Raw genomic sequence first — 20757 nt, forward strand, 5'->3', positions numbered from 1 at the left:
TCCACTGAGAGGCTGCAGTTGAGACATGTTCTAAGTTCACTTTATTGAGCAATCCTCACATCTTACTGTTTGCTCATCTTTTTAATTGCTCTTACAAAACAAAACGTACAAAAAGCGCTCTTTTAAAATCAGTCAATAAAACAGAACAGGGTCATATTTTTCTTCACTCCCTCATCACTCTAAAGCCCAAGCACAATGAATACATCTTTTTTCATAGCACTCAGAGAGGGAAAGTGGTTTATTGGGTGGTTAGGTGTTCAACATAGAACAAAACAAAAACAAAAAAGTGCCACACTAGGATCACAGTTGTACACATACAGTAAAGAACATAAGTACAAAGTGAAAATGGCTCCCATAATATAAGTCTACCGACATCAGGATTTTTGGTATTATTTTGTGAATACTAATACTACTACTACTACTACTACTACTACTACTACTACTACTACTACTACTAATAATAATAATAATAATAATAATAATGATAATAATGTGAAACTGCATGCACCCACCTTTACATGCATTTACCCTACTTCTGTCAATATCAAAAAGGACACAGAGAGACATCTCATTGGCCATTAACTAGCAGAGACATGAATCAGATGGCGTTGTGGCTTTTCTTAGTTGCGTCTCTTCTAGCCATTTTATTAACACCAGGCACAGACGACTGCTGGGTCAATGAATCAGATAGCTTGCAGTTGCCACGATGCCACTCCTATCAGCAATATTGCCAGTACAAGCCGCATATCATTGCGAGTTGATTGGTTCAGTTAGCCGCCAGGGACAAGTGGCGTCTTTCTGCATTAGAACCACTTCCTGTTTGGGTGGAGCCAGAGGCAGCCAGCACACACATGGCTGACCTGAGGCCACGGTGATGGGCTCAGATGATGCGCTGAAGGCCCTGATGTTTGAGTCAGAGGTGATCCTGACTGGCCTTGAGTGATGACTGTTGGAGCTCAGACTCCTGGTGGTTTGTTAATGAGCTGAGACAGAGACACGCACAGAAAAACATCATGAGGGGAAAATCAGAACTTCTACCACATAAAAAGGGAGATGAAATCACTCTGCTTTAAAATTAACATAGTTAATTCAGTCAGACCACATTGATGAATGGGGCGAATTTAATTTTTGGGGTGTTTTTCTCTTGCAGGAAGTTGTACGTTTGATGAAGGCTTCTCTCAGTGTGATTATCAACAAGATCCTTATGATGAGTTTGACTGGACGCACATCAACACCCAGGAAGTGCCATATGTATCCCCGGACCTGCCACAAGGTGAGACACTACTATTATCACTACAATCTTTCTCTTTAACCCTTTTAAACAGAGACCATATTATTGTATAGACAATGCCCTATTATACCAGCATATCACCATTCAAAGACATGAAACATCAGTGTCTCTGTCTTGTCTAACATTTAACATTTGCACTTGTAGTATGAGCATATGAGTGGTTAAATTGAACTAATTAAGTCTTTCAATTTAATGCTTCTATATACTTCTACTGCTGAAATATTGTACATTTTACCACTACATGTTACATATTATATATATTTGACACTTGCATGTGTCCTCTATCTCATCTTCACTAAGGCACTACAACATCAAAATGATCTGATATATATATTTGTTGTAGTTAAAGCAGAATATTATATATTCTTACAACACTTTTAAAGGTGTCATTCTGTGCAATGACTGTTGACTTTTCATTCTATTAAGTATTAGAGCATTTCACTTTGTGGTATTTCTGTTTTCCACTCTTTCCACCACTCAGGCATACTGGTGTTGCTTTCAAGACAGTAATGGCCAAGAGTCAAAATTCTAAGTCAATCAGTTTTTTTCTGGGAGTCACTCTGGAGTCCTCTAAGTGATCTGGTGGTCCATCCTTATATTTTTCTACATTTAATTGGGTCTCACAGCCAATAGAATCTTAAATGGCTCTTTTGACAGTCTTTGATTGACATCTCACTCATCTTCCAAGTTGGACTGTCAAAGTTTCACTTTATTTAATCAAATGCAGTTTTTCCTACTAAACAGCTACACCAGCTGGAGCAGTTAGCACTTCCGTCTCACATCGAGAAGGTTCTGGAACAATTTCAAGCGCTGTGTTTTAAAATGGTTAAAAGGCAGAAACAGAATTTCCCTATGGGGATAATAAACTGCAGGTGCAGTAAACATGTTCCACTAACAAGACTGTAAAATTACTTTATTGCAAAGTACTTGAGGTTTACTATTTTACTCGGTCAGCAAGCTAGAATTTAACAATTAACAGTAAAGGTCTGAGAGGTCAGAGATCAGCAGCTCTTCCCTTTTTGTGAGAAAATGGTTACTGGTTCCAAAAAGGCAATAGACAGTTTGCAAGCTACTAACTTCAAAAGAGCAGTTCAGAAACCAATGAATGATGTCAGAGTTCCAACATCCTTGAATTATATACAGTCTATAGTATTGTCTAATGGATTTTGTGCTTTTAGGGAGCTCTTGAACCTCTGCAATTCAGACACAACAGTCATGCTTTGGTTCCAATTAATGAACTGCAAACTGTTTCTTTAGGGATTTCTAAATGAAATCGTCCACACAAAGTCATCAAAATCTTGCAGTCCACTTCTGTAATGCTTCCTTATGCATAAGCTGTTGCTTCAGCTCTTGGACTACATCCATTGCTGGCTTCAATCTGAAACAGTCCTGTCCACCTGTATCGTGTTCGTACCTTTTTATACAGACTGGCAAGGCAGGAAAAAAAGTCACAAAATTCCCATCCTAAAAGGGCTATGTAAAGGGGGTTCTCATTTATGTATCTATCCATCTTCCTACTCTTATACATGAAGTTTTTACACCTCTTCCATAACCCATCCATGTATCCTCCCTTTCTCATCTTTTCTAAGACCTCTCCTCTTCTCTTTAATCAGTTGGTTTTTTTTTCCCTCCGTGATGATGATGAAGGGGAAATTAAATCTTTCTGCCTCAGGGCTGAGGGTCTAATTAACAGAATATGAGGTCATTAATCAACAGCAGGGAACAGGGAAGGTTGCCTACTTTACAATGTTAAAAGCAAAATGTTATAACAATAACCAGCTCTGCAATGTTGAAATAGTAACTGGCTACAAAATTAAAACCACAAAGTAAGAATGTTGACTTATGTGTGAACATTATACGAAACCACAGTTAAGGAATCTAACAACTGCAAACATTGTTTACTGCCATACTTCCTTTCCTTTCCTTTCCTTTCCTTTCCTTTCCTTTCCTTTCCTTTCCTTTCCTTTCCTTTCCTTTCCTTTCCTTTCCTTTCCTTTCCTTTCCTTTCCTTTCCTTTCCTTTCCTACTGGTTCATCATTGTTTCTTAAGTCTAAGTTTCTTCTTCTCCTCCCCCTTTGCTGTCCTCCTGTCTCCTCTCCTTTTTCTCTTCTGTTTTGCAGGATTATGACTTTGTTACCATGACAATGTAATGCCGTTATTTATCTCTTATGCTTATCATCATGACAACCCAGTCTAGCTGACATTTAGAGAAAGGTTCAGTTCAACACCAGCTCTTAATGATATTTTCTCACAGAAACACACACTTTTCTTCATAAAGTTTCCATGTATATGTCTACTTTTCTGTCTGGTCCATGTAGTCTTGCATATATTTATTCGCTGGTGTGAAGATTGACTGCGTTGCCCAGTGGTTCCAAGCCAAAGTGTAGTATTTAGTTGTATTAATAGCAGCAGAAGTGCTGTCACTGCGCAGAGGGCAGAGTTGGCAGTTTGAAGAGGTTAAATACCTTGCCCAAGAGTGCAGGGGTAGTGCCTGGAATTAACATAACATTAACGTCCGTAGTAGCAAGTAGAATGAGCCGAGGCACGGGGATGGCAGGGTGGGTTAATGGATTGGAGATGTCTGTTGCTAAAGGGGAGTTCGGAGCCTTGCCTAAAGGTATGGGAGCATGAGCTGACATTTGATGTGTTAATAATGCCAGCAGGGTGTGGGACAGTGCTGCTGTGGGTGGAAAACGAGTTTGCCAAAGGGGATTACAGATACAGCACTTGGCTAGATTTTGTATTTGGAAGGAGTAGGGGAAATGGGCAAGGGGCTGAGTTGGTTGCTTAAATATCTAGCCCTAGGATATGTGGGTAATGTCTATTATTAGGAAAAAAAAGTTGTTTTCTAAGGACTTCCAAGCCAGTAGCAGTTTAGAAATACTCTGGTCTGGCTCACACCCAGAGGGCCTGACAAGATTTACAGCAGCAGTACTAAACCTTTTTGGCTTTTGACCCTTGAAAACAAAGGGATGGCTACTCTTTTTACTGGGGGGAGTTGTTAAGAGTATTTGGCATCTCACATCCCTTTGGGAGTGAGTCTATTTAGCTGATTAGTAGTTCAGGGGGTTATATATTGTCAAAGGTATTGGCACAGAAGAAAAGGAACCATCTAGAGGCTTTGCTCTGAATCGTATTAGAGCCATTGGGTATTTCAGCCAACAATTATACTTTTGTTCCTTATAACCCACATTGATTTGTCCCAGTTGTTAATCGCCATTTGTGCTTAAGGCAGTATTGAGTGTGCAGGGATGGTTTGGCAGTTTTTGTAATAGAGATAAAACTCTTCTGTGTAATCTCTCTGGGGGTTGATGTTGGCACTAGTTACCATGCCAGGGTGTCGATGCCATGCTGGCAATGTGCATTGAGCCAGTTGAACATTCATGGGCTGGGGCTCTGTGGCTCAGTGGACTAAAGCAGATACTTTTGACTCATAATGTTGTCAGCCAGTGCCACTCTAAACCTATCTGGCATGCCATTTTCCCCATGTTTCTCTCTTTCCTCTTGTTTTCCAGTGCGTACTGTGTAATAGGGGTAGAGAAAACACAGCAGAGTTGGTCTTTTATCCACTGGGCCAAATGCTGGTGGAAAAGCAGTATCAACCACAGACAAAAATATTGCTACAGATTTGAATCAACACCGTTCTAATACATCTGGATCCCTTTCAATACTTTCTGTGATTCTTGGGAAGTAAATTTTATCTTCCAACACTAGGGCGGCACAGTTCGGTGAAAAAGTCATGATGAGATAAAATGTGGACAATATTCAGATTATGATTTGAGAGTGTTGGAAAATGATTACGGATTTTCATCTCAAATGTACAACGTGAAAGTAATGTAAAAAAAAAAAAAAAGTCTAAAAAATACAAAATAAATATTGTTGTCTTTAAACATCTGTTTTTTTTCCCCCGGTTTTTTTTTTTTATGTTTTTTTTTCCCATTTTGTCATTAAGATCACTCTAAGTCCTTTCAAATCTGGGCCTTTAAATTGCAGTCATTGTGGTTATATAATTGCACAGACTGATATTGTGATTGTGATTAATTGTGGAGATCTACCCAACTGCCCTTAGTGCATAATTAACAACTATCAACTACTTTTCAATGGGAAGTAGCTGAAACCTGCTCGAAAATGTACAACATTATGTAGCACTGAATTGCATGTTCATGATATAATCTTAGAACTACATACAGAATATTTATATATTTGAAGCACTGTATTTTGTGGAAAATATTGATTTGGAATTCTCATTAGTGATTTCTAAGCAGAAGCAAATTAAGCAGCATAATGATTCCACCCGGTCGATAAAGTCTCCTCAAATCACTAAACAGGAGACACAGTCACTGAAAAACAATTTAAAAACAACTTCACAAAGGCCAAAATTAGCCGAAAACAGTGCTAGATTAGTCTTTCGGTTCTTTCTTGTAAATCAAAAAATGATTTTTATGGAATGTTGTTGCATTACAATGCATTATGTGTTGGTATTGTTGAATTCATCACTTGCAAAGTTCAATATTAAGCATATTTAGATGATCACAATGAAAACAATTGATACAAAAGTTTTGTATCCATATTTGAACACAAAGGCAAACCGTCAAATACTAATGATGAGTTAATGTCAGTCAACTACTGGAAAACCTTAAGGTGGGATAGAAAAAACCTAATTTTTTTAGAGATATTAATGTGAATCGTATTTAAATCAGAAAAATTATTTGAAAAACAATGAGGTCAATAGATTAAAGAAGGAAGAGACTTTAAACACAATAAATGCAGTAGAGAACAGTGGTAAAAAGTGTTGTTTCTTTCTTATACCAGTAAAGTCCACGTTTAACGATTAGCCATTGGGCTGTAATTGTTTTGCTGAAGAATACTGTCCTCTGTCTACTACACCACCACTGCTGTTGTGGTTGTTGTTATTGTGTGACATATCTAGGTCTTAAGGCTGTCACAGGGGTATTTTTAGCCTCATTGTTAGATTGTGTCGTCATTCTATTAGCGGCCATTTTACAGTGCAGTAGTTCAGATTCATCGGCCATTTTAGATACTTCCAGACCTCAGGTGTCACATATTTTTTGGTATTACAAGGTTTGGTTTCTTAATATTGCCATTGTATCAGTTTCATATACTGTCACGTCCTTCATTATTATGTATTATTTTCTGTCTGTGTCACACATTGGGGTTTGCTATTGTTATGTCTCTTCTGGTTGATATTGGAGCGTTATAACAAATTCTAGTTCTAGATTGTTATTTTAGCAAATATGCAGGGATTTTTTTACTCTCCTTTTGTTATTATAATTTTGCAGCAGGCAATGTTATGATTAGCTGAAGTGCTAAAGGTTATATTTTGCCATCTTATGTGTGTTGTGACATATCTAGGTCTCTGACTGATAGGAATATTTTTAGCTGGTACACCACCTTGGCAGCCATCTTAAAGGCACTTTTCTCATGTCATCGTGTTACTGTCACTGCCAGATATGAAGGAAGGAGCGATATCCGTCATGTGTTCATTTCAGATGGATTTGGATCACAGTGTTACAGACAAAGAACGGAGCTGGCTAAAATCTCTGGTTTCTGGTGGATTTGGCCGTCATCAGGTTTGGGTCCTGTTGGTGACACTAGAACCAGGAAGTAAGATTATTCTAATGCTCCAATGGCAGCGGTAGAAATATGTTTTTGTGTCTGCAGAGCTGATAGCCGGCGTGGTAATGACGGAGAAAAAAAGAAGGCAAGAGATCAAGAGAGAAGAAGGGCCAATCCAATAGTGAGGGTGCACTGTGTGTGACTGTTCATGCACACAATGTGTGTGCTCCAGCTTAAAGCCTGATATGTTCATTTCTATTCTGCAGAGAAAAGTGTTGTTTCACAGTAGATTAGCTAAACAATAACTGATAATCACCATTGTCTTTCAGTCTATTGTTTACAGTGTATTGTACTCGTATAATGTGCAAATAGAATTAACCAGTGAGAGGGGAGAGTTTAGCAATAGCATAGATAGCATTCTATTCTATTCTATTCTATTCTATTCTATTCTATTTTTTTTGTCTAAAATAACAGAAATTGATGAAAAATGCTGATGAGTTCTGTTTTCAGTGTAGGAGGAAGTGGAGGAAAGTGGAGGAAAAAAACAAACACTGAAATATAAGAACCTTGAATTATTGTTTTTCATTTAAAAGATCTTTCAAACTGATTAAATGGCTATTAGACTAAGTTCTCATCAGTTAACCTTTGCAGCTCTTATTCTGTTCTGTTAAGGCTGCAACTATTTTTTCCCCATTATTATTGTCAGTTTCTACCTTTAATTGCTAAATATGTGCAAAAAAAACCCTGCAAAAGGTGCTCCATTTTGTACTATAATGTTCTATTCCAATTAGTAATTTTATAAAATTACTAATCCAAATTAAAAAAAAAAAAAGTCCAAAAATATGAAACACTGCTTCATCTTGGTGTTGCTTCATAACTGATATCAATGCTCAAAAAAAAAAAAAAAAAAATTCTATAAACAACGATCTAAAAAAAAAAAGACACTAAAGCTGGAACTGCCAACTATAATCTGTAAAATATAGTATTTGACCATTAATCAGATCATCTTTAGCTGTTGCCTGTTTTTCTCTGTATTCCTTTGTATTATTATATTTTAGCTGGTCTTAATTTATAATAAACTAATGTGATTTGTGAGATTAAACATCAGGCAGGAAGGGATCACATTTCATCATATTTCACTGCAACAACATCTGGTTGAAGTCTGAGCTGATTACTGAAACATCTGGAGGGGGTGGATGACTGTCCTGTCAGTATACCCAGATTATGTATGATTTTGAGCTTCATCTCCTACGGTCCACAGCTGTAGGTACGAGGTATACAGCTCCCAATGCATATCATACATAATAAAGTATTTTATTTCACTCTTACTTCGGTCCAGTCATGTTATTGTGGCAAAAGTTTAGATTAGCAATGGGAAGAGAAACACGGAATGTAATACAAATAAAATAAGTAAACCCCAAAACACATTGCTCAAAGGATAGAAGAAAAATGCAACTAATCATGTAACCCTGCTGGCTAGGGTCTGGTTGATGATATATTACAAGACGTGAGAAAATGTTGCCTGTACAGACTGCAGCAGCAAGTAAGTTTGTCCTGGCCTGGATCTGAATTCTGCAAATTTTTATTCAGTTTTTGGTCTTTCTTAACTCTTGAAGGGAAACAGATTGCATACAGAAAAGAAAACAGAAAGTAAAGAAAAATGCAGAGCAAAAAGTCAGAGGAGAAAGCAAACACCAAAAATTGACAAATGAAATACAAACGCCACAGTCATAAGAGTAGTGGATGTTTTATGTGTCTAGGGTGGACAGATTTTGGAAAGTCCAAATGAAACAGAAAGGAGCTCAAACACTGAGGCATAAAGGAAAAGAATAAAGGATTTTTTGGGGGGAGGTATGTTGTTTCCATGCCAAGAAAGTCACTGTTGTAGATTACCAAAGAGGGAAAGTTAAGCCAGGTGCAGCAGGATTCATATTTTATGTGTTATTGCTGCAGAAAATGACACTGATGTTGTAGATGCTGATCAGAAATGGGGTGGCCTGGTTCAATTCTAAGATCTTACAGCAGGTTTGAGTTTAGTGGATTAGAAAAACACACACAGACATGGATAAACAATAATACCTCTCGGAGCCAACTATCAGAAACCTACACACAGGAGGATTTAAAAGGAAAAAAAAGAAAAACAACGGGAAAGAAAAGCCTTTTTTGAGGAGGCTTTTTCTGTAGACTTCAGACTTCCATAACATTACATTTCTCATTTTTTTCACTCACTGTAATTTTACAGTTCACATACCTGCCTCAGCTGTTTTTTTTTGTAGTTTTTCGTCTTTTTAGAAGTGATTATTTTTTATGCAACACAGTAGCAAACACTTGGTGTGCTCATGTAGGCACATGTAATGCTGGCTTTGGGCTCACAACCCACACTTTGGCAAGTCCAGTCATAATACTCACTGTGTCTGCACACTAACTACCCCCTTAGAGGGCACTGGTGCTAGTCTCTTCAAGCACTGGGCTCAAAAAAGGTATGTGGAGTGCAAGCATATGCAGCTGCAAACAAAAATGAGCTCATGTTTCCTTCCAAACTCATCATCCTCTTTTTGTCTTTCTAGGTTCCTACATGTATGTGGACGTCTCCCAGTACGATATTGGGGAGAAGGCCAGGTTTCAGCTCCCGGTCATGAAGGAGAATGATACTCACTGCATTGACTTCAACTATCTCCTTACGAGTCCCGATGGATCCAGCCCTGGCACACTTAACGTCCTTGTGAAGGTACTGAAAAACAACACAGCCAAGCATATGCAGAATAGTGTGAAGGAAATGTTTATTTTACCTTGAATTTAACTGGAGAGACATTCTAGAAGTTTGTAGTTAATGTTGTTTTACCGTCAAAGGAAAAGACGTTATTTACACATTTCAATAGCTGCATGTTTTTCAATGACCTGCAGCCATGAATGAACATGTGCACACTTAGCACAAACAATAAAAGTTATTTAATGAAAATGTTTTGGTCCCACTGTCAGGTCTGATGGTTTGAAAAATGGAAAACACACATTTGCAAATATATTGCACCAGTAAGTTGACTTACTCTGTTATTGCAGATTTAGTTTTGTCATCCAAGAACTGAATAAAATAATAATAAAATACATAAAATATATACAGTACATAGAACAATATATAGAACATCAGTAATGCAAAAGTGCATAATGCATGTTTCAAAGGCATCAAACATGTATCTTATAAACTCAAAAACTGATATAAATCTGAGTCAAGTATGCAGTATTTATATGGTTATGAAGCCATGACCAGCATCCAGTACTATATAATAATATTGTTTTGTAGTAACAAACTGTCAGGTTGCTTGATTTGAGGCATGAGGTGAGACGTTTTCTTTCTGTGTTTCTACAGGTAAATAAGGGTCCCCTGGCCAATCCTATATGGAACGTGACAACCTACACTGGTAAGGACAGCCTTAGAGCTCCACTCTTTATTTACCCTGGCGCTAATGTGATGTCATTCACTCATTTTTACTTTAATGGTTTCACTCAGGTAAAGACTGGCTGAAGGCCGAACTCGCTGTCTCCACCTTTTGGCCTAATGAATATCAGGTAAGTCCTGAAAAACAACCAATGGCTTTGTTTGTGACTCTTTTAGCATTAAACGGTGTATGTTTTTGTTATGTTGTGTTCATGTGAATGCACAGACACACACAAATACAAGCACATGCTGTGAGGCAGGCAGTTGATTTATTTGTGTTGACTGAGGCTCAGGAGGTGACGATCAGGCTAAAAAGACACTGAGAAAGATGTGGTGGGAGTGTGTTTATGTGTACATATGTGACTGCACTAGCATGCTAGAGAAACTGTTGTGTATTTTATTTATTATCAATCAAAAAATTTGACACGGTGTCAAAACCTGAAAATGAACAAATGTAGTCTTGGATTAGAGTGTTTGACTCTTCTTCTTTCTACATTTCTGATGGTAGAGATCACAGTCAGTCAGCATGAGTTTTTGTTTGTGTGTTAGTTGGATGGTGTTGACAGATATATGCATTTTGTGGTAAGGTTGTAGTGAATGTCCTCACAGGCACATACATACACACAGGGATCATGTTAACACACACAGCCTGGGGAACTTGTAATATTACTGTAAGGCAACGTGTGAAAGCATCCTTCAAATGGCCCATCTGGAGCCCAGTGCCCCTCAGTGGCTTTGGGAGGAGATCATCAGCATGGAACTCATGTGTCAACATGCTTTAATTAAACATAATCATCCTGGTTTGCCGAGGCTTATGTAGGTTTTTCATACTATGAAACAGGTTATTGCATCGGAGGTTATGAAGCTATTTTTTCATGTTTGAACATGTTTCTGTGTTAGCACTTTAACTGGAGTTGTAATAAGACAGGTTTCACCAGGGAAGACTCTGCACATGTAATCATGTGCCCGCTTGAATTAGAACAAAGACAGACACACATCCACACAGCATTATTTTGGTAGGCTTTGTAATGACAGTTTCTGTCTTAATTTCTTCATCACTTTTAATTAAAACTTCTCATTTAATTATATTCAGTTCCGTAGTATTTATAACCATTTGATTTTTCTTTTCATTTCTATTTTAATTGAATGTATTTCGGTATTTTTGCCTCTGGCAAGGTTGTTTTTGCACAGCCGTTCTTTAGAAAACATTTACCATGTTATTGTTTATCGGTACATAAGTCTTTTTGGAGGCAGGAAATGAAAAATGTCTCCTTAAATATTTAGACTCAGTGCCCAGGCGTTTATACATTAAAGTGATATTTGCAGTTGACTGATAAGAGGATGGGAGCTATCGGCGACCCTGCTCTGGAGTGATGATATGTCATCAGTGTTTCAGAGTTGCTTTGCCCAAGAGAGAACTTGTAAACACAGGCTATCAGTAATACTGCTTCACTCTGAGATGAGTCAGGCAGTCAGCGTCTGACAGCAGCATGATCAATGCACTATCTCCTCAGAGGTGACCATCATCTGATCCCTAAATCCCAGAATGCAAATGGTCTGTGTCTACAAACAAAATGAGCTAGGGTTTGGTAGAGGGCCAAATACATTTTTCTGAACTATATACTTTACTGCAAACTACTGTATATCACTACCAGAGCTACAAATGTTTGTCAGTCTTGTGTCATTTTAACCTTAGTCTTATTGCCTGGGAGACCCACAGACATGATGTTCTCATGAAAATAATCTTAGTCTACATTAGTGTTTAGCAAAGTTTCAGTTCTGTCCATTCTAGTCTGAACATGTTTCACATGACCAGAGGGGCTGATAATACTGTTGGACATGGGAATTATTGCAAATTGCTGGGCTGTAATTCAGATCTATGTTGAATTAACAGCTGGTAGTCTAGTTCAGGCCTTTTTTTCTTCTGGAAAGACTCATGCAACAGGGACATGATGCATCAGGGAAAGAGAAATGCTGGCAGTGTGTCTGTGCATCAAGTGTCAGTTTTATTTTGTCCACACTGCAGCACAGCCCGGGAGATGACAAACTAAAACAGAATTAACAGTATCTCCAAAAGTCTCTCCTTTAAGGATCATTTAATGCTGGAGTAGTTTGGACACTAGTTATAAACATAGCAAGAGTCTGAATGTATGTTTATCATCATCATAACAAGGGGAAACAATGAGACTGAGAATAAAAGAGCACCAGTCAAGCTGGTGGTGGAACTTCAACAACAGTTTGTATAAATGGAGGGGATTGTGATGGTTATGCAAAATAATTGCATCGAGCTCAAGTAACTGCAGTCAAGAGATTATGTAATAATTGTCACACGCCTTATCTTGAGAATAATGTCAAGTTTTGAGCTGGTAAATATGATGAGCATTGAGTAACAGACCTGCTTTACATTGATATGATTCTGTCTCATGCATGTACAAAACATTAACAAAACTTTAAAAGCAAAACACGTGCACAACGTATTTTATTAGTAAGTACTGATGGACTCAACGGATTTCTGAATGGCAATCAATAAAAGTGTTTTTTTTTTTAATTTATGCTTTAATTCTGCAACAAAAGGTACACTTATTTAAAATAAAATGTGTATATATCTGATTACATGTGCATACAGGAGCACAAGATGTCAATGGGTCATATTTAGCTCCTAAAACAACAATGATCAGAAGACTGGAGAAGTAGAGGCAGGTAGGGCATCAGAAAGGGAGAGATGAAGGTATTAAAAGTCAACTGATGTCTTTCTGCTGTGCTCCGCAGTGAGCTATGAGTGAAAGATGATAGGAGAGAGACAAGACAGATTGGTAGGGGAGGGAGACAGAGGAGGGGGGGGCGAGAGGGTGACAAGCAGGGGATGATAAGCTATGGGTAAACAGTTCACGGCAGATTTCCTTTTACAGGTGATGAATGACAACAACTGCTCACCCTCTCGCTCTCTTTCTCCCTCCGTCTCTGTTTTTTGATAGCGACCTCTCCCTCCTCCCTCTTCTCCTCTGTTCATTACGGGGCTCCTCTCTGAGTAAACACAGTTAGAAAACAGAGACGCTAAGCCAGAGACAGGAACAGAGAGAAATGCTTAGAAAGAGAGACGATGAAAGAAGAAATATGGAGTGGCAAGAGTAGGAGGGCTAATGGGTAGACATGGAGGAGGGGGGGGAAGAAGAGATAGATGGGTCTGAGGAGAATGGTCTTCATTTAGATCCTCATTTGATGTATTAAGATGTTGGTGAAGGGAGGCACCTGTTGAGTACAGTAGTAACATTCTCACATCTCAACTAGAAGGATGGTGACTGGATATAATACCGGTCAAGACTGATTTTGCTCCTTGAAAAAAGTCTAAAATCAGAATTTTGAGTCAGTATCTAACCATTGGCAGTTTATTTCTGTACATTCTAAAAGCTGAAAGTTTAGATAGATTTCAACACCAGGAAGTAAAATTTGGTGCAGTCCAGAGTGATCGAAAGCTGAGGTCATTGATCCTGTTTTCCCCCCATAGTCCAGCTTTCTAGATTTAACAGCATGAAATTCATTTGTGCAAGTGGTGCAACATTTTCTGAGCAAGCGTAGAGCTGCAAGATACGGAAATTAGTGTTTTTCTTACATGTTCACAAGACTCACAATCCTGATGTATTGGAGAAATTCTTATTGGATTGTTTTTTGTTGTTCAATATAATTGTCATGCGATGTGAATACCTGTTTCCATCAACTGCTTTAGAGTGACATGACTAGGTGGCATAGTGTTTTCAAGAGGTGGCTGTAGAGGCTAGATTACACATGACTGTAACAAGTAGTGCAGATGACAAATTGTTTGTGAACCAGAAAACAAAACCAGTTGTTTCCAACCATCAACAAAGAAACCCAAAGATATATACAACAGAAAAATGATATTGCACTTTAGGGAGCAGTCATCTTTTTCATTAGAAGTGCAAATAGGTGTGAGGGTAATACGTAGTGGTATCTAGTGTTGAAGTCCCTCACCCTGACATAAGCTACAAACAACTTCCCTGTCAGTGTTTGTTTGAGCATTGCTCTGAGCTCTTTAGTTAGTAGGATAATAACTCATTATAAATTATTTTAAATGATGATAATCCACAGTGAAGCTGAAGTAACTATGAATGCACTTCATTCATAGTTACTTCAGAAACAACAATAAACGGCTCACTCTCAGGTAACGAAAGAGAAACAATTCCATCCATCCATCTATCCATCCATCCATCCATCCATCCATCCATCCATCCATCTTCTGAACCGCTTTATCCTTGAGAGGGTCATGGGGGTACTGGAGCCTTTCCCAGCTACCCATGGGCAAAGATGTGGTACACCCTAGACGTGTCACCAGTTCATCGCAGGACTGACATATAGAGATGATTAACCCATCACTCTCCCATTCACACCTATGGGCAATTTAGATTGACCAGTTAATCTACCAGTGCATGTCTTTGGATGGTGGGAGCAAACACGGGAAGAACATGCAAACTCCACACAGAAAGGTCTTGGTGTTGAAATCAAACTCAGGACCAATTCAACATATAAATATTATATTCCATTTCGGATATTAGATCCTGCTAAATGTAATCTTACACAGCGGGCCTTTAAATGTTCACCTTATCTTAAATTTCTTAGAAAACATTTTTCACATTCTCCTATTATGTAAATTAACTCTTTCTCAGAAAAAGTCAAGAACAGATTCAAGTGAGAGCGAAAAAACTTTTTTCAAATTGAAGACTTTTGTTTGTATTTTTGCATTTCTTTCAGCCTGCTGTGATACTTCAACACATATATGGAAATATGCTGTTTCAAGTCTTAGTTTTGGCCGTCAGCTCATTTTAAGATAAAACAGCAGTCTCACACAGCTCCATTTGGCACCATTTTCTTAACTCAAACATCTGATGTGAAAGCTCTTAGATTATCATTACCACCTCTTTTCATGGAAGAGAATAAAATCCCCAATAATTCACAAAACACAGATAATGAGCCAATTTTTAACTTGGTCAGGAAAAAGTTGCTTTATTTTTACATTAGTGTACAATTTGCTTTTTTTCTTTTTATAACAATAATCAGTCAGACTGTCTGTCTGTCTGTCTTACTTTAAGCTTTCCAACTGCATGGATGAAGTTTTGAGCATCCAGTAATTCAACAACAAATGAGCAGCCGAAAATAACATTTAGCCTTTCTTTACCAGTGCACTGTCCATGCAGAGGGAATTCTCTGTGTAATACATGATAAAGATTTCTAAGCAGGTTTCCAGGACGAGAAACAGGAGTGATTTCAACTCATTCAATGTAGTCATTACTGAAGACTTCTGTTATAAAATAAAATTGAAGTTCTACACACAAAAAAAACCCACTTCTTGTTCTTCATTTGATAACTTGCAGCTGTTCTTCCAATGTTGTTCCAACAAAAAATAAGTCAAGAGGGAAATAACATGTTATAAAATGGACAAAGAGGAATGAAACATGAATGAAAAACAAATAGGAAGACAATAGATGGGCTCCAACCCTTCATTCCCAACTTTACAGCCATGGGTTTCATTACTTATCATTTCTGTGGCAGCCATTTTCTGTGAACCAAAGGAGATTACTATGATCCAACAGGAAGCATCTCATTTATCCTTTATGGTTTGTTGGCCAGAATGTATAAATCCAGCAGCTGTCAGGAGAGACGCTTTGTATTTATCCAGTTTTATGCACATCACTGATTACTTTCTGTGTATCCACTGACAACTTACATTTTATCAATCACTTTGGCAACTATCGTAAATGGAAAAACTCTCACTTTGTACCTTCCTTTGCAGCTCTACTGCCAGATAGAATAACCGAAGAGGGTTGATGTTTTTATTGAAGTGCAGGTTATATCATTTACGTTTTCTCGGGACTATGTTGATGATATTCATGTCATTTCCAAGCTTGAATATACGTGTGTAGACTTAGTCAAATGTGAAGGTTGCATGCATTTCTGTTATAAGTGATAATAAACTCACTATATTAAGGTTTTGTTTTGCTGTTTTGACATAAAATTTCCTTCAGCTGACAGAAATGACTATTTTTACAATGATTTTGTGATATTTTGTAGCATTTTATCGAGGAAACACTCAGATATGCACTGTGTTATGTGAATATGAGGGGAATTTAATGTTAATATCACATCTTAATTGGCACTCGCCTCTAAAATAAAAGTCAAAACTGCAGTCTTACTGGGCTTGGCATCGTCTTGACACTTAACACACATTTGAATAAAGTAACTGAATATATTTGTGTTGCTGTCGACCATTTTTTATAAAAGAAAATGCACAGAACGCATTGAAATGATCAGATTCTTTTATATTTCTTGGCATTTTATTGAAGGTACATGCAGACATTCACCTTTTCCAGTGCATAAATATAGTAACATTTGTAATTGTTAAAATAATCAGCAGAATATTCAACAATGAAAGTAATTGTTATTTACAGCCTCATTTGTAATTTGTTTTTGCTTATTATAGAAATTTACCTAATATGGGAATTTTCTGTCTGACAGAAAATGCTAAAAAATGCAATATTTATCTAAATAAGACAAAACACATTGATGGAATATAGATTATCTGACACTTAAGAAACAATATGATAATGAAAACATGGGCTGCAACTAATAATTATTTTCACTGTTGATTCTTATTTTGAAGTTGCTTATTTTATAAAATGACAGAAAATGATAAATGAGGGTGTAATTCTTTTACTGAATGGCTTTTTATTTGGTTTTGCTTTTATCACGACTGAATAACCACATTTGCAGTGTAATTCTAGATTTTTATCCTTTTTACTAACATTAACTCCTGTGTTTTCTTGGCTATATTACAAATGCGGCCTTGACCTCAATATATTCTGACTTTAAATGAAGGTTATAAAAATAATGATGTTGAGGAAATGTTTCCCAAAGCCAAGATGATGTGTGTTGTTTGGTCCACAACCCAAAGAAATCGTAAAATATACCAACTGAAATGGCTGGAAATGGAGAATTTATACTTGATTCAACAGGACAACAGACGCTTTAATGCATCTTTCATTTTCCCCTCAGGTCATATTTGAAGCAGAGGTTTCGGACAGCAAAGCCGGCTTCATCGCCATAGACGACATTCAGGTGCTCAGCTACCCATGCGGTGAGTCATTAGCATGCCAGCAATTAGTCCTAGCTCGCTGAATAGACGCTGATAGCTTTGGTCACTAATTAGACTGTACCTGGGATGGTTTCTGTTGCAGTTGAATGGGTAGATAAGTGGGAAGGTGACACAGGAGAGGAGGGCTGGAGAAGAGGAAAGAGATGGTCATAACGGGCGGAAAAATGAGAGAAATAAAAAAAAAGAGAGAGAGAGAGATTGTGAGGAGAGGAAACAGAGAGGAGAAAGTGAAGCGGGAAATGAGACAGTATTAGGGCAATCATGGAGAGAGGAGATTCTGACCACTCAGCACTTTCCCTCCCTCTTTTAACCCACATGCACACACACACCGAGTGAACAGTAGCTGTCTTGTCTCGTACTGACAGGAAAGAGATGAGGGCTGCAATCCATTTTAAATTCTCACTACGTTTCAAGTCCCCTTCTCTCCTTCGCTTCAGTGTTTTCCTAGTCGCTGCTAGAGCCCTCGGCCTTAAAGAACCGCGAGTGCCAACAGGTACTATACAGAAGGGGTCTGTTAATCTAAAACCATGGGCCTCCTCCTGGAGGGTCCTTGTGTTATACCGCTGCAGAGGAAGCAATTACATCTCCGTTTGGTCATCTGTCTAGCAGCAGCACCGAAATCTCACAGGACAATTCTGTTTCTTAATAGATTCTATTGATTATAAGTCATAAAAATAAACTGTCTCGCACCGTCCCCTTGTACGATATGTGAGGCAGGGGTATACCCGTTGTCCTTGTCCCTGTCAGAAGTTGTCGATACGTCTTTGAAAGAAATTCCGGGAACATTCGTTTTTGTCAACAAAGTAACCTGAAGTCTGAGAGAAATATTAAAAAGAGCCGCAGTCCCTTCAAGGCAGGGCTCTTTTTAGGAAGGAGCAAGTATTTGAAAAGGAGTTAGTACTTAGTCTCCACAGTGGAAGCATTCATTCTCACAGCTGCATTTCTTCACACACAGGTTGGTGTGTGTGAGCATTTGCATGAATGTGTGTGTTTGTGTGTTTTTCCTTAACATTGTAGCTGCTATCTATGATTGCAATCACCAGCACAGAATGAAAATGTCTCTGCTGAAACTACGTCTTCGGGCAGTAAAAGGCTTATTTCATATCTTAGCATGGTGGTTATGAAATGAAAGCTATGTGAATTATACAGGATGCGACATTGTTGCCTCCCAATGGCAATGTGGCACTGTGTTTTGGTTTCATCTAAGTCCAGTAAAATCTAATTGCTGCATAATTAACATATTCCTGAGGGTTATGAAATGTCCAGAAATCTATAGTCTGTGCTTGTGTCCATAACTCCCTGTGGGTCTCAACTCGGAAGACACAACAAATATCAAAAAGATGGAAAAGTACAGGTATGGCCCTGATGTCAACTCAAAGTATTGGCATATTTGTCTAATGTTCTATATTTGTTTGACCTACTTTCCTGCAGATAAATCCCCTCATTTCCTGCGTCTTGGGGATGTTGAGGTGAATGCTGGGCAGAACGCCACATTTCAGTGTATTGCCACAGGACGGGATACATCGAGCAATAAACTCTGGCTGCAGGTACATATACACACATCTGCTCACAAACACATGGAGTAAATACAGGTGTGTTTTACAAATATAAATAAATATTTTTTACTTTTATTTATAAGAAACAGCTCTTATTCATTTAAAAACGAATTAGCCCTATAACGCCAAACGTATCATATTTGATACATGAGTTTTGAAGCCCTCTACATGATCACTGTGATATTTTTTTTTCTTGAAAAACCCGATGTATACAATTAGACACATGCAGTACATGGATACTCCACCAGGGGGTAGGAATTCATTCACCAGAGGCCTTTCCAGTGACACTACAAGATTGTCATTAATGAGGAAGGAGGCAGAACTTTACCAATTTTGAAAAAGAATTACCAATTTGTTAGACATGTTTGTGTTTTATTATGTTTTTGTTTGTTCAAAAATAATAATATTTGAGCATTGAGACCCGATGTATGAAATATGATACAAAATTGAAACTTATTCATGGAAATTGATATTTGAAAAAAATGTTTTTGGGGTGTTCAGAAGGACCAATAAAGACTCCAGTTTCAAAGAACTGGAATTTTCTGTCAGTGATTTAATGGTTCGGGCTTTACAGGGTTAACGGCCATTTCACTTCAATCACTGCATCTATACCCTGGTTGTATCTGACATCTTCTTAGATTTGGGTTATATTGCCGCTTAGAGTTTATTGGGACTATTATCTACTGAGTGATAGGGGTGGGAATCTACATTCCACATTGTCTGATTCATCGGAAGTGTATGCCTCCAAGTTTATCAATACTTTTGACATATTTTTCCTTTTTGCACCACAAAAGCAGGCTGAGCATATTTTTGCTTTGACTAAGAAAACCTAAATGGAAGCAAATGTTATACAGAGCTTTTGAAGATGTGAGTCATGTGCATATCTGTTTTTCCGTGTTTTGTCTTTATACGCTGTATTCACTCTCAGATCTTAACAGATGCTGAAAATCTGTACACGTCTCCTTTTTCCACACAGGAAATTGATCTGGTATCAATAGGGGAATTGATATAGAGTCAAATCAATAAGCAGAATCAATAATAGCAGTCAAGTGCTATCAATTGGCATCCATCCTGAAGAAATAGTTCCACAAAAAAAAGGTTAACGGTGCTATTAAAGCATATTCTGATTTCTTGTTTGTGAATGCCACAGCTAAATTCCATTTACCTTCATTAGGTTTGGCTGGAGTCAGAAATTCAGCAGAAATCTCAAACAAAACCATTATGGAGATCCTTGGACCTTGTAATTTTGGGTGAACTGATCCTTTAATTTGCAACTTTATCTTCACTGTTCAAGCATTTGAACACTGTGTCAAATAAATCAATAGTTTAAGCATGCACCATTAGATTTTAATACCGTTTAATGTGTTGAAGGCATGAAGACACATTACTTATATTTTGTTTTATAGTCACAAACAGGAATGTCAGAGAGATGTACAAAACAAAAAAGGATGAAACAGAGTGGTCCGATCGCATCCTTAAGGACATACCATAATAAAATGCTCTACACACAGCCCACTCCAGGCCATACATCGTTGCTGCTAACATGATTAGGAGGTTAATAGCTGCAGATTTCATTATAGCTCTATTGTAGTCATGACCTTCAAACCTGCTGTCAGAGAGGCAGGAGCAGGGAGTGTGTGTCTGATTGTGTACTTGTACAGTATGTGTGGTCAGTAGCTGCCTCGTGACCTTGGGCAAGGCAGTTAAACCTGTCTCAGCCCCTACACCAGCTGATCAG

The 20757-nt window shown here is 37.9% G+C and overlaps 1 protein-coding gene across 21 annotated transcripts in view; it reads left to right on the forward strand.

Moving 5' to 3' along the window:
* The window catches only part of ptprk (protein tyrosine phosphatase receptor type K), a 144161-nt gene that overhangs the window by 54413 nt on the left and 68991 nt on the right, over positions 1 to 20757 (forward strand). For all 21 annotated transcript variants that reach the window (XM_030127922.1, XM_030127927.1, XM_030127926.1 and 18 more), the window contains 6 exons: positions 1151 to 1273; positions 9436 to 9596; positions 10233 to 10284; positions 10374 to 10432; positions 17364 to 17445; positions 18895 to 19010. In XM_030127922.1, coding sequence (XP_029983782.1) covers positions 1151 to 1273; positions 9436 to 9596; positions 10233 to 10284; positions 10374 to 10432; positions 17364 to 17445; positions 18895 to 19010 — 593 coding nt within the window. The remainder of the gene's footprint in view (positions 1 to 1150; positions 1274 to 9435; positions 9597 to 10232; positions 10285 to 10373; positions 10433 to 17363; positions 17446 to 18894; positions 19011 to 20757) is intronic.

Source organism: Sphaeramia orbicularis, chromosome 24 (assembly GCF_902148855.1).
Source record: "Sphaeramia orbicularis chromosome 24, fSphaOr1.1, whole genome shotgun sequence".
In the NCBI taxonomy this organism is placed as follows: Eukaryota; Metazoa; Chordata; class Actinopteri; order Kurtiformes; family Apogonidae; genus Sphaeramia; species Sphaeramia orbicularis.